The sequence below is a fragment of the Achroia grisella genome, unplaced genomic scaffold, assembly GCF_030625045.1.
Source record: "Achroia grisella isolate CSIRO2021 unplaced genomic scaffold, CSIRO_AGI_Agris_v1 utg546, whole genome shotgun sequence".
In the NCBI taxonomy this organism is placed as follows: domain Eukaryota; kingdom Metazoa; phylum Arthropoda; class Insecta; order Lepidoptera; family Pyralidae; genus Achroia; species Achroia grisella.
Genome location: NW_026712931.1, coordinates 6,137,462 through 6,152,120, shown reverse-complemented (window position 1 = coordinate 6,152,120; position 14,659 = coordinate 6,137,462). Strand labels below are relative to the sequence as shown.

Genomic DNA, 14,659 nt, shown 5'->3' with positions numbered 1-14,659 from the left:
CGCCTGTATCGACTTTTGTAATAGACATTTAGTATGTTTGGTAGTAACCATATTATATTTCAATCATATATATATAAAATTATAGTGGGCCAATATTAGATATAGTGCCATATGACATTAATTTAGTCTTGAAATTAATTAAAAAGTGTTGTATCTCCACTTGTACTCATTAATGTTAGACGTTACTTCAATCATCACATCATTATAATAAACTGACAATCACAATATTTATTTTTATGGTAATAGATAATACTGGGTTAATCGTAAAGGTTATACAAAACCGTCCGGTTTTGTAGCAAAGTTGTCCAACTTTGCTTCTTGGATAATACAAAATATATACAAACTGTCTTGTGATTCAGTATCAAAATTACAATATTTGAAATATTGTAATCCGATTTCAACTTTATTTCTTTGTTGATATGGTTCACATTCAATATTTTACCTAACTTTCGACTCTTATATAATCAATGACTAGTTTAAAATGCGAATAAGTAGAAGTAAATTGTAAAGAATTACACAGTTTACGTTAAACAAGTAATACATTTTTAAAAGATATATAATATCTCAAAAATTGTTAATGTATATATCTATAGTGTGTCATTATCTTCTTTGTACTTGTAAGTATATTCTGGTAAAGCATTTAAAAGTTTGCAGGAAGTAATCTCTTATACGGCCGGTTATACGAAATGTAATCAATGTTTTTTTATACGTATAAGTAGGTAAAATGAAGGGATCTTATCAAGATTTTTTAATTGTGTTCTCCATCTTTTTCGTTTTATTTTCGTCTTTAAAGAAAGATACAATTATATAAATGTATATAATATCGTGAAGACGAGATATATAGCATCCCAACATCACAGTCGGAAGATCCCAACATAATGCAAATATTTGAATTGGTTACATTGTTGTATTTTCAAGTACATTATATATGTATAAATTTGAAATGTATTTATGTAGTAGTTCTCATAGAACAAGCTTAGTCTAGTTTGAGGCTAGATGGTATTGTGTTATAACCAGATCAAATTGAGTTTCTGTTACATTAGAAGAAATTCCTATAGGCAGGACTAATTTTCAATGCGTATTATAAAGTTAATAAAATAGAAAGTATATGAATAGCTATTATTGATGTTGAGTTTCTTTCAAATTTCGAAGTTATTTAAAGACTTCACAATACTTAATTTAAAAACATATGACATTAACAATTTACTTATGTTGTGGTGTGTAACACAATTCATAAATAACTCTGGCAACATTATCGCGGTGTTTATATACTTATATATAGTTTGGTATGGTAGGATTAGGTATGGCAATATTTGTATACAAACCAGTCAAATATATTCTCAAAATAGCAATATAAAATATAATTTTATAAGCAAATAATTAGGTATATAACAAAATTGTATGTATATGTACTATTAATACTTCGTTAGTAAGATGCGCACAATTTATGAGAATACATGTTGCTTCTAATGCCTAAGCCGGATATAGTTTAAGTAAATAAACAGGTATAAAGAGTAGATAAACTGTTTTGATAGTGTAACAATGTATTGTAATGGGGCTTAATTATGTATCGTCGTTGCTAACAAGTCTCATTTGAAATAGTCTATGACTACAAGCTTTGTATTGTTCGCAATTATACCTAACAGAAAAATGGTATACTTCTAATTGTAAATCTGTAAATTTTTTGTTTCCTCTTGTGTCCAGTCCTATATTTTTAAAAGATAAAAGCCAATTTTCTAATTACTGACAAACACGTCGCTCTAATAAGCGAAAACTTAAAAGTAATATTGTTTTTTTCTGAATATCGTGTATTATTTACTACTGGGTATTTCACTTTATAGTGTTTATGTGGTCGCCCTGAACCATAGAGTAATAATAGTGGTACTCCGTAGAAAATGATGGATTTACAAACATTCCTTTATTTTGATTTTATTGTTGTTGCAAGTTCACCAGTAAAAAATTTAGTTTATGTATTTGGAATGATTCATCGTGGATAATGTCTACCCCAATTACTACCGTTATGTAACAGTCGTTATGGTATTTTTTTATATTTTTATATAATGAAAATAATTTTAATTATGTTAAATATTATTATTTCAGTTAAATTATTGGTTTTGGTTTGTTTATGTACAGTGATATAAACTATAGCTATAGACAAGTAGAAGTAGGCTACTTAAGATAAAACACATTCTATTGATACTGGTAATAAAATATCAGATTTGTGTTTAGGTTACAAGGATTTTTTTTTATAATTTTAATATAATGCAAAATTTTGGTGGATATCTGCATAACGCAGTCAAGGAGCTGGTTATTTTAATGTATTATGAATCAATTGTGATAATAGCATGGTCCATTGTTATAAATATAATAAACGAGCAATGTCGTCGAGATTTTTGTTTTATTTAAAACACAAATAATTTGGAAAAGCACTTTATTTTTATATAAATTTTCCTCTATACTAAATAATCGCTTATACAAAGACTCAATAATATCACATTTCTGATGTGGATATTATCAATCCACAGACTAAGCTAAAAACTAAAAAACAATATTAATATTAAATTTTCTACTAGTCTAGGAACCAACGGTAGGTAGAAAGTGTCAACAATATTGTAGAAATGATATTGAAAATTATTATTTAATGTCTAAGATTGACAATGATAGAAAAAAAGAGAAGAATGATACAACGAACTAACCAACAGGTCTACTTTGGAGTCTCATTTAGATATAAATATCGACTATAAGGACTATATGAATCCGGTTGGAGACTATTCTTATGAAACGTAATCAAGAAAAAATCGTAATAAATATTATGAGTTTTTTCATTGAAAACACTATGGAATTGACTAATGATATTAGTGTATAATTGTAGAGTATAAGAAGGTACGTAAGGGCTCAATGCTATTATAGGATCGTGATTATATTCCTGAGTAGACCGGCTGATCTTTACAACTATGTTATTTCAGAATTGGAAAATGATGGATATATCAGAAAACTTATTAAGTTTGGTGTACATAACCTTAATTAATGAACAGGCACGTGTGGTTTACATAACATTAGATAGGTATAAACTGTATTTATGATTGTGACTGATTGTGTATTTACAAAAACCAATAAAAGTAGATGGCGTTGTGTGATATGGTCATAATCATTATTACAGTTAACAAAGTATTATACACACTGCAATTTAAACATCATTTCTACAATCGACAAAACAAATTAAACATAACTTCATGAATTATTTCTAGTGCCTCTTTTTAATTGTAACATTAAGATTTGCCGAAGTGATGCCGTTAAAAATATAACATTCTTCTGTAATTTTGAATAAATAAGTACGTCAAAGTTTGAGATTCTAAATATTAATAAAAAAAACTGTTAATAAGTACCTACATATGGATGCATTATATTTGAGCCCGATAGTGTTAGCTATGGCAGATATAAAAGAAACATTAGATGCTTTCCTTTAAATAAAAAAATCGAAAGCAGTATAATAATAGTGCTATTACATATATGTACTTATATTTAAATAAATAATATAACATAGGAACGTAGAATAAGTTACAGCCAAAATGTAAACATACGAACGCTAATCACAAAATTTTGAAAATATTTTAATTAAATCGAGACACCGAGGCACTACAGACTATAACTAACCATTCACGCTTCACTGACGGTTCTAATAAGTCACAAAAACATTCTTATATAAATAATAATTAAAACCTATTGAGTACGAAAAAACACATTTCTTCGAAAAATTTTACAGATTTTTATAAAGTATTGTGTTCCTTGGAAACTCCAAAAACAATTAAGCGATGTGAATCAAAAAAGATATATAAATGTACTATTTCAAGGCTGATATACAGCGCTTTAAATAGTAAACTGTACATTATTGATTTCAGCCGCTTAATTGTATATGTATTGCTATATTTTCACTTGTATTGTTTTGTGCTCACTATACATTTTTCAGTAGATAATAATTTAAAATTTAAAATAAAATTGGGAAAAGTATTTTATCTCAAATCTATTTTTTTACCGTAATATATACGCAAGAGCGCATGAACAATGATTACATAAAAATAGCCGGTTAAGCTGTACTTCAGAAAGAAACTTAAGAATGTCTTGTTGCACAAGATACAATTATAATAATACATTAATTTTATACCAATCATTTGACACAACCTAGCTTATTCATAAACGTTTTTACAATAAGATAACAAGTCTTTTCCGTAACACTATTTGAAATATACAGGAAGAACATATTTCCCAAACCATCATTTATGGCGAATGAGAGGAACACAAAAGGGATAGGAATATTTTCACATCAAGTTTTAAATAAGGAATTATTTTGAAGATGGTATTTCTGACAGGCTCACTTGAGTAGAATACTAATTTAGGTTAAGTATATAAGTACAGTTCTTGTAATACCCATAATCCCAAGTAGAAAGTAACATATGTAGACTTAAATTGAATTCGTGAGTTAATTTGAACAAGTGACTAAAATTGATATTATTATTTAATTTGCTGTCTGGGAGACATAATTTATTGTCTACTACTTATCTTAATGATACTAATATATAAGTAGTACGTAGGCATATTAGGCAACGAAAGTTTACAATAAGTACTAAATCAATACCATCTCAAAGATATCCCTTAAACAACATACGTACTTAAATTCACACACTATTATATGATAGGTATAGGTCACACACTTGATACAAACACACGACTGGTCCAGAGCCGTCGTAAACATGGGGGAGCGGACACGAGACTATATTCCCTGGACTCCTTTATCGAAATACAAGTCCCTTATCGCATACGCATTTGGTAATATAATGCTATTTATCACAAATTCAATTCATCGCGAACTTAATTCATTAAGAACTCAGTCCGTCATAAACTTAACTCACGCGTGTCTCAATAAACATTATCGAGCTCAATTCAATATATTAACAAATGCAGACAATAAAGTAAAAAATGCAATTCAATTTATAGTCGTTAATAATTATAAAATTTTGCGTTTCAATACTTAGATATAGATATATTAAATTTTGAAAGTTGACGTTATGAAATTTATGACTCCTTACGATCCCCTCTCCCTCACGTTTGTGACGTAATTTTTGAATGGTATGCGTGTGTGAATTAGGGCGAAAAATAGCCAGGCATCCCTTATCCCCCGGGACAACTCTGGATTGAGCGATATGACCAGATACACAGTTCGGCAGAAGCATTTTTATATAAGTGGTTGTCGTGCTTGCGTTACATTTGATATTTAATTTAAATATGGCAAAATATAAACGAAAAAGAACACATTGGTTGCCAATTTATGAATTATATATAATTCCGTATAAATATAGAACTAGTATTCTAATATATTGCAACAAACAGGTAGGTAACGAAACCCTTGTAATAAATTAAATCTTAAGAGCGTTTTTTTCAGACTCTTAGTTTTAAAAGTACAATATTTTGACAAATGTCTATATTATTAAAGTTTGGTAACTTAGGTACATAAAATCTGAATAAGTTCATTAAAAAGATGGAGTGATAGAAATTGAGGATCTATGCATACTGATTCAGGATCCACGCTTTTTAGATAGGATAGGAATAATAAAGTTATACAGGTATTTACGCTGGCTAGAGCCAGTCGTATAAATACATTGACAACTTGTAAAAAAAATTAATAATAGATAAATTATCCATCAATACAATTTCAGTCATATAATTTTCGTCCACTGACCACAGGTAAAAATAGGTATATCTACATAATTAGGACCAAGGTTTTCAACCCAGTGAAGATGTAATTTTGATAACCCGTCTTATTTATAAAAATCAAAATCTCCTAAAATTAAGAATGTCGCTCGAAAAATGGAACTAAACTGAGCAATACCAAAAATTAAGTTAATAAGTGTCTGATTTGTTTTCATAAATAAATTGGGTTAAAGTTGTTAAAAAATACAGACTTGTACACTTGCAAGATTATAATAGTAATAAATCATAACTAGAACGTCAATATTTAGAAGAAAAAAAACAAAATAAAATAATAAATTTCATAAGTAGGTACCTAGTATCTACCATAAGAATAATTTAAAATAAGTAACGCTACTACTTACTATTATTATTATAAATGCTCTATTATTGCAGCACTATTTTTCGTTATTTGTACATTTAAAAAAGTATTAAAACCTTCTTGTTTCTCTACTTCTTTCTTTTCAAGACAGTTATTTTTTTGGCACCGTTTAAATTTTATTAATATAACGAAAAATAGACGCAACTGTAAAATCTAAATTAACTCGATTTGGAATTCTAATGATTTTTACGATTGTTTTAAATAATATATGAAATGATTATTACAATGTAGACATCTTTATAGCAGTTAAAGGCACATATCTGTACTATATCGATAATGGGTTTAATCAATCAAGCTTTTTTCCTTATATAGATGTGCATATACAAATATCCAGAGTGTAATTTAAAAAGTAAAACAAGCCGAAACTTGGTTATAATATATGTGAAATTAAATAATTTTCCCTGAGGATATATAGGTAAAAAGCTGCATACAAACCGTATAACAACATTTCTTAGTATTTAAGATTAAAATTAAATAAAACAATATTCAGGCATAAAAACATTTTCATATTTCGAATGTTTAGGGAAAGTTATTTAGTGTCATGAATAAATAGGTGCAATCACTAAATTTCGGCTTGTTACACTCACACAAACTGTTGTTAAACCCCATTGTATATGCTAAATCAATCGATAGTAATCAAGTATTATATCATACACATCATTCAATCAGATATTATCAGCCAACGCACAGCCCTATGATGCCATCATCCATGGCAATCGCAACCCTATGTCAAATATCACAATTTCTTTCTATATTACATAGACTACATTTTGGTCCAATTTATACAAAGAACTACTTTTCTTTTAGATGTCATTCGTTTTCAAAATTCCAAGTAACTATTCGCTTGAGATTAATCAAAAATAAAATAAATAAATGTCTACATAGGTAGATTAAAATACTAAGGTTTAAATTGTTACCTACGTTAACGATTAATTAATTAAATTATTATTAAGTAAAATTAATTTTGTATCAAACAATACCGACAAATTAATCAAACTCAATAGAGACATTATATAATTCAATTATTTAGTATTAATTAATATTATTATTAAATTAATTGATTGATTTGTTTAATATTTTAATTGAAATATATTTTTAAACAGTCCTCTGTTCAAATTGTACCTGTAGTAGTTCTAGTTATCCGAGCTTGTTCACAGAATGATGGTAAGGCAGTCTCAATAGTCCTCTGGATATTCCATATTGTTGATGAGGTTTTTCTTTTCTTCTTTTCCCGGCTTCGCGTCTAGTAGCGTTGGTCTAATAGTTGATCGTGGTTCGAAACAGGGCTGGAACAAGAATTATTCATACATACATTTGTGTACTAATTAAACTATTAAATATACATATTATTAAACATTATTCAGATTTCATATATAAAGCGCAAATTATCAATTTGTATTCCATATCAATTCTTTAATTATAGCACCCTATCTGGTCACACTTCACGAGGGTACTCCTTACACGAGACTACGAAATTACAACATATTTTTTTATAAAAGAACATTTGAAGTTTAGTAGTCTTATACATACAACAGGTTCAGTTTTTATTAGTATTATTTATCTTAATTACTTTATTCCACAGGTCGATCATGTTTACGATAGATATCTAATGAGATATTAGACAAATAATGATACATGAGATGGCATTTTCGTAAACAGACAATAATTGTTTCTTTTTTTTACATTATATTGTAATTGTTTTGTAAAAAATGTCCAATCACCTACATGGAAAAATATAGGTAAGATCATGCTAATTGTTTCAGACATAGGTAGATATATAATAATTTATAAATCTACCGATTTCACCGCCTAATGATGATGGATTTGTTTGGTGTTTTGATATGTGGAATATAAAGATTTGCTATCAAATAATCTTTTCTGCAATCTGGTAGCTCGATTTACTACGTAGGTAGGTAGGTAGGTATTATCATGGTTGATAAGGATGAAATAATTTTATTGCAGTTACATAGAATATATGTATTGGGTTAAGTAACGCATGGATATTTATTTAGATTTAGTAACTTTTCTGTAACATTTCATAGTTTTACATTTTTATGGCCTCAGTGGTCTAATGTTTAGCACACCATTTTAAGTTCGATGGTCGTGGGTTTGATTATATTCATAACTATAATTGTTTGTATCGATCTAGGTGTGTTCATTGTATATTATGTATGTACCTATTTACAAAAAAAAACTAAGTATTTATATTAGTTGTTTAGTACCCATAATATAAGGTCTGCTTAGCTGGAGCACCATTTAAAAATTACTGAAATAATATGAATGCATACTTAACAACGTATTATTAGTAGGCGAATTAGATATAATGTACGGATTGTCTGTACATTTATACATATATTACATTGTATAAGTTGGTGGTTAGTATGAAATAAGCTTAAATTTCATGCACAGCTTAAGCGGAATGCAAAAAAATGTAACCTTAATAAAAACGATGCAAGACCCAATTTCAATCAAGAAGACTCCGTTCGAGCCTATCAACCTGCGTGGAAATTTGTAATTATTAAATAGGAAATTATAAATAGTACAGTTGTCTAACAGATATAAGTTCTATTTCAAAACGATAAATTAATAAACATTTTTTTACATACATAGTGCATCTGTGTACCTTCTATATTATATTGATATCAGTTCGTTTCAATAATAATTTATTCCGTGAAAACATGTCAGGATACACATACTTAATGAACAAACATGACGCGTCGAAATACATCGTGCAAATGTATTCAATATACTCCGACTGCCTTAAAAATTATAATTAAACGTAATCAACTATAAACAAATAAAATGTATCCAAAATAGTTTTTGTATTATTAGGTACTAGCTGTGCCTACGGTTTCATGTGTTATTCTGACATTCTGAGTTACATTTTTGATCGGTTACTCATGCTTTTTATAGAGGACTATTGTTACGTAATTATACGCCTGTAATAGGTACTGCAACCGTTAAAATCTATTGTTCTCTTAGTTTCAAAGTTGGCTATTGTTAATTAAACTCTGAATTACGGTCAAGAGAAATCACTAAGCAACAAACATTTAAACAGATTAAACAGTTCGTTTTCAGAAATGACGCAACTGAGAGCTGAACCTGAATTGTTATTCATGAAAGGCAACATAACCAATGCACACTAATGGTCGTTAATGTAAATGCATAGTAGGTACATTGCACCATTCGCACTTAACATAAAATACTGCATTATAGTTCAGTAACAATAACGATAAATTATTAAATTAATTACTACATACACCTATAAATTAATAATGTTATTAAACGTTAATCCTATGTATATATAACAACTAGCTGTATCCTATGACGTTGCTCGTGAATTCTGCTAAGTGTCTTATGTATGTATTATGTATACCTGCATCCTCTATGTACAACATTTTATACAAAACCGACCAGTATTTATAACGTGTAACAGCAAAAAACATACAGAACAATATTAGTTTTGAATTGAAATTATTTAATTCAGTTAATACATGACAAGCACACCACTCCAAGCATAAATAATTATTTATAATTATTACGTCGATTTTTTTATCTAACTCTACATATGTCTATTTCTTTGTTTAAGTCTAAATCATTATGTGATTTAAAACTATTTTAATTTTTTTGTTATTCTCATTAAGATTTTTTTTATTTGAAGGCAAATGCAAAAGGCTGTAATGGTGAATCCATTGGTCTATACTAAAATAGGTTGCATACATCATTAATCTAAGATTAAGTACTAATAAAGCGTAAGTGCATTATATTAAGTAGGTAATAATGAAATCAGAAACCATTATTAAATACTATATTTAATCAATATGCCTAGTCACGTGCAATTAAAATAGTTCTTTCATGACATTTCAAACGTAATATCTGTAAATTTTGTAGATACGTTACGTAATCAATTTACGATAAATTTACAAATGTAAACACTTCGTAAATAACAACTTATCTTGACGATGTGACTGAAAACATCTATGTTATTTAATGTAGCGTCTCATTAGAGTTAATGTTTTGATTTTTCAACTATCTACGAGTTGCAAATCATGAAATGAACAATATTCTACTCTGATATAATTAACGTAAGTTTCAATTTCGTAATACTTATAAACGTAAGGTCTATATCTTCATGTTTAGAGCCCGATCAATGGCGGATATGTAATTATATAAACTTTTTAACTTCTCATTACAACATTCTAAAAAGCATGTTCAAAATAATATTGGAAATCCAAATTATTGGTGCCAAAAAAAAGAAGATATATTTGTAATTATCGGTATGACATGGTACGAAAGTATTTCTATATCAATACACGTGACTATATAAAGATTAAAATGTTATCTTGCGATTCAAAACGATAACAACCATAGCGATCGATGGGATACGCTGCAATACAATTTCTATCAGATGCATGACACAATTACGTACTAAATGTATTCTTATAAAACAGAACAACTTTTACCAAAGGGAATATATAAATATAAAATTAAATTTACAACTTTTCATTTTCATATTATTTAAAATTAACTTTTTTTAAACGAAACTTCCACTTTGTTGAGATAATAGGATCATGTCAAATTTCATTAAGTGAAAATATTGTAATTCACCTCCCAAAATTTTGGAACGCTATATCGCAGGAAGACAAAGGAACTCAGAATCGGCACTTGGACTAATGTCTCTATTTATTATGAAGGCTTCTTTCTTATCCCAAAAATAAATAATTTCACCGTAGACCACTATGCAAAATAGAGAGTGTAGACATTGTAATATGACATCACATTCCATTCCCTTGTTATACAGCGTCACTTCGTCTACATCCTCCTCACCCCTTAATGTATGGTTTAACCCTAATTATCGACATATTTGTCATATTGTACTTACAGTTTCGCATATGTTCATGTTGCAACAGTTTTCTATCGTGATCTCGCATTGATCAGGGCGTGCTGTCAGCGGAGTTACATTCTTGTTTACGATTATTCTCTTCTTAATCCTGTAATAGATGTTATTTCATTTTTTTACAAATGGAACGTTAATGTGAAATGATTGGATTTTTTTTATGGTTGATGGTGGTTGATTGATGGTCCTCCAGTGAACCTGTCCGGGTTAATGTTATCGGTTGATAGGATATTAATAAAGGATAATAGAATGATAATGAAATCCTGGGTTGAATTATGTAATATTATTTTAATAATAATTCGGACCATTTAGTAACAATTACAAACTCTGAAATAGTTCATACAAAATTTTAATCCCATAGATTTAATTCTTACAACGTCACATAATCAAGCCACTAGTCATTTAGCCTCTTGGAGTGAAATGATCAGGAATAACTGTTATTTACGAATCAATTATATTAAGGTTAATGTTATATGGTTAAAAAACCACGATTGTTTCCAATAGGTCTGAATGGAGGTCGTTCTGTACAAGAATACATTGCAAATAATGCCATCAATAGTTATTATATTATTATTATTTATTTATTTGCATAATGATACGATTGAGTTCGATGATGAGATAATTTTTACTTTACACGCTCAAAAATGTTTTATATAGTTAGTAAACATTTTTGTTTGTAATGATTACTACAACTAATGTTAATTCTGTTAATATAAACGAATCTATTCTATATTATTAACAATCCCTTTTGACGGCCTTAGTGGTCTAGTGATTTAGCACATCGCCTTGCTTCTGATGGTCGTTTGTGCCAGTCTAGTTGTTTTCTATGTATATTTATGTATGTATTTACAAAAATATATATGTGAGTATTTATAGCAGTGGTCTAGTATTGATTAGCTTGGGACTAGATGGTGCTGTGTGAATTGTCATGAGATACTATTATTGTTATTATAATCTCTCGCTATAGCTTAAAAAGGTTTAGCTAAGAGAAATGTAGTTTATGCGTATCTAGTAGTATTTCACCAATTTTCCCGTATACAAGTCCTTTAGTAATAGTCAAAAATCTCGAAGTCATAAGTCATATCACAGTCATAATATCTTTCATTTAGAGATTTTAATTTGCTTTTTAGTGATTGTCAACATACATATATGGCACGTTAACCACCAACTAAAAAGGTAATAAAGTAGATAAAGTTATATAAAAAAACTCACAAATACTATTGAAATCCTCACCTGGGGCGTTTTTTCAGCTTTAATACCTTGGTAAAGAGTACAGTACATGTTACACACAGTAAACCACACGCTATACCCAATACCATAATTACTGGATCTCTGATGGAGTCCCATCCGTAGTTACAATCTGTTATTTCAACATACGGCAGTTCACTATTTCTTAAGTTTTCAGACGAGATTGGCACCGTCTTTGATATATTTTGCTCTTGAGTGCAACTGAAATTAAAAAGAAAATATTGCTTAGTGTTGGATGGAAAAAAAAATTAAACTATTCTTCACTTTAACTGCTGCTTTTATACCACAACCTAAAATATAGGGTGATATCCTAGTTGCAATTATAGAAACTATTGGAAATAGTGGACTATTACCGTTTCCAGAATCTACATAAAGTCACCTAAGTGAGGTGACATTATGTAGGTAAAGAACAGGATTCTACCTACTCTATTTTCATATTTTCATTGACAAATAAACATAGATATATCTCACATAACGTCGCTAAGATAATTTACGATATTTGAGGTCGTGACTGTATCTACAACAGCAAACCTTATTCTTATTAGTGCAATTGCAAATAGAATGGTTAATAAGTAAATAAATTACAGAAATTACTTTACGCATATTAAACATATTGGACGGGATATTTACTGTGATTATAATATTTATGAGCTTCCGGTGTTTTAATGCTGTTATGAGTGTTCTCGTTATGAATTGACTAGAGATGGCAATAGACTTTATTATATAATATTATGAGCAAAGAAAACAGTCTGCCCATTTCTTTCTACGTACACCATCACCAATACCAAAGGAAAACACTTGATATTTATATACAATCAAATGTGAAAAGTGCTTAAAACAGTATTTATAAATATTGTAGTGTTTTATAACATTCGACAGTACGCGTGCGATTTTTTGGTATATACAACTAGCAAAATATAGTCATGAATCTAAAGTTTATCATGAAATTAATGTTTACATTTAGAATGATGACTTACTTGCACTTTTCTGTGGAAGTAGGCAATGATCTATCTAATTTAACACTATTTATTGGTATCATAATTTCACATCTCAATCCTTCATATTGTTTGGAACATTTACAGTCCGGTTCTTGATCTTGGTTTACTGAACATACGCCTTTGTTGAGACAGTATCCATTACAGATATTGATCTCGCACCTTTCTCCTTTAAAACCACTTGGGCACCTGCAAATAGATAAAATAAACTTATAATTAATTTACTGCCTAGAATTATAAGTATCCGTTTGCCACCTAGATACATGGCGAAACCTCGGAATATTGCTTTGTAGAAATAAGGTCCTGAATTTGATTCTCTTCATTCTCTTTTTTCATGTTAATTCTTGCAAATTTTATTTTGTTAAATTGATTTAGGTCTAGGTGTTATGGATTATATATATATGCTACTAGTCACAACACATTTAGAAGATTAGAAAAATGTGCGATTGTACTGACATTATGATTATATCTTGATTATTTACCTGCAAGCTGGTGTTCCTTCAGACGAAACCTCGCAATCACCTTGGAAACAGTAATTGTGACAAACAGAAATTTCGCACCGTTGTCCAGTGTACCCAGCGGAACAGTTACATGACAATTTCTCATTATTCTTAACTCCGTGGAGACAGAATAAGCCTAAATCTCTTGGAATGTTGAATGTATCGTTAATCACTGTTTTGTTTTGTGACAATTTAATCAATTCTTCGCATTCAGTAGTGCCTTCTGTTTGATCGCTAATTTGGTAATTAGCAACTATACCGAATGGTACTTCATTAGAGAAACCAATAAGTTCTACAGGATCTAAAGTTTTTGGTGAATCCTTTGGTAACTTCCATACAGACTTGTAACCCCAGTCTACCCAATATACAGCATCTTTGGACACGGTCAATGCGTTAGGTTGATGATACGTGCCCATATATAAAGTTTTCGGATTATTACCATCAAGATCTGAACTTTCAATGGAGTAATGTATTCCTTCTCTGTCATCTGCCCAATATAGCTGCTTAGTTCGTTGATCAACAGCAATGCTCACCGGCATATATATGTCTTTATCAATAATTGTTTCCCTTTCAGTCCCGTCAAACTTAGCTCTCTCTATGGTTGGTTTGGTAATGTTTATATTGGTCCAGTAAATGTAACTGAAAGTAATTAAATAATGAATTACTATATTATTACACATTATACCAGAGGTTTACTAAAAGTTGCATGGGACTCTCTGTTTTAGGGTGATAAAAGCAAGTGAATGGGTATGATATCTTAGTCTCCCGGAATTGGTAACCCATCAGTGGTATCACTGGCGTGATATTATAAAGGGATGGCAATATAAAATAGTTGCCACTTATTATCAGTGCACTGACAGCTTTCTAAGTCATTTAAAATTCATTAATTAAAAAA

General features: G+C 29.3%; 1 protein-coding gene across 1 annotated transcript in view; it reads right to left on the bottom strand.

The window, feature by feature from the left end:
• Positions 1-5,655: 5,655 nt before the first annotated feature.
• Positions 5,656-14,659, bottom strand: part of LOC131848147 (protein cueball) — a 32,535-nt gene continuing 23,531 nt past the window's right edge. Inside the window, exons 3-7 of the mRNA XM_059197913.1 lie at positions 13,747-14,403; positions 13,247-13,453; positions 12,255-12,470; positions 11,007-11,115; positions 5,656-7,410 (exon numbers count right to left, since the gene is read on the bottom strand). Of these exons, the coding sequence (XP_059053896.1) occupies positions 7,300-7,410; positions 11,007-11,115; positions 12,255-12,470; positions 13,247-13,453; positions 13,747-14,403 (1,300 nt within the window). The 3' untranslated portion in view covers positions 5,656-7,299. The remainder of the gene's footprint in view (positions 7,411-11,006; positions 11,116-12,254; positions 12,471-13,246; positions 13,454-13,746; positions 14,404-14,659) is intronic.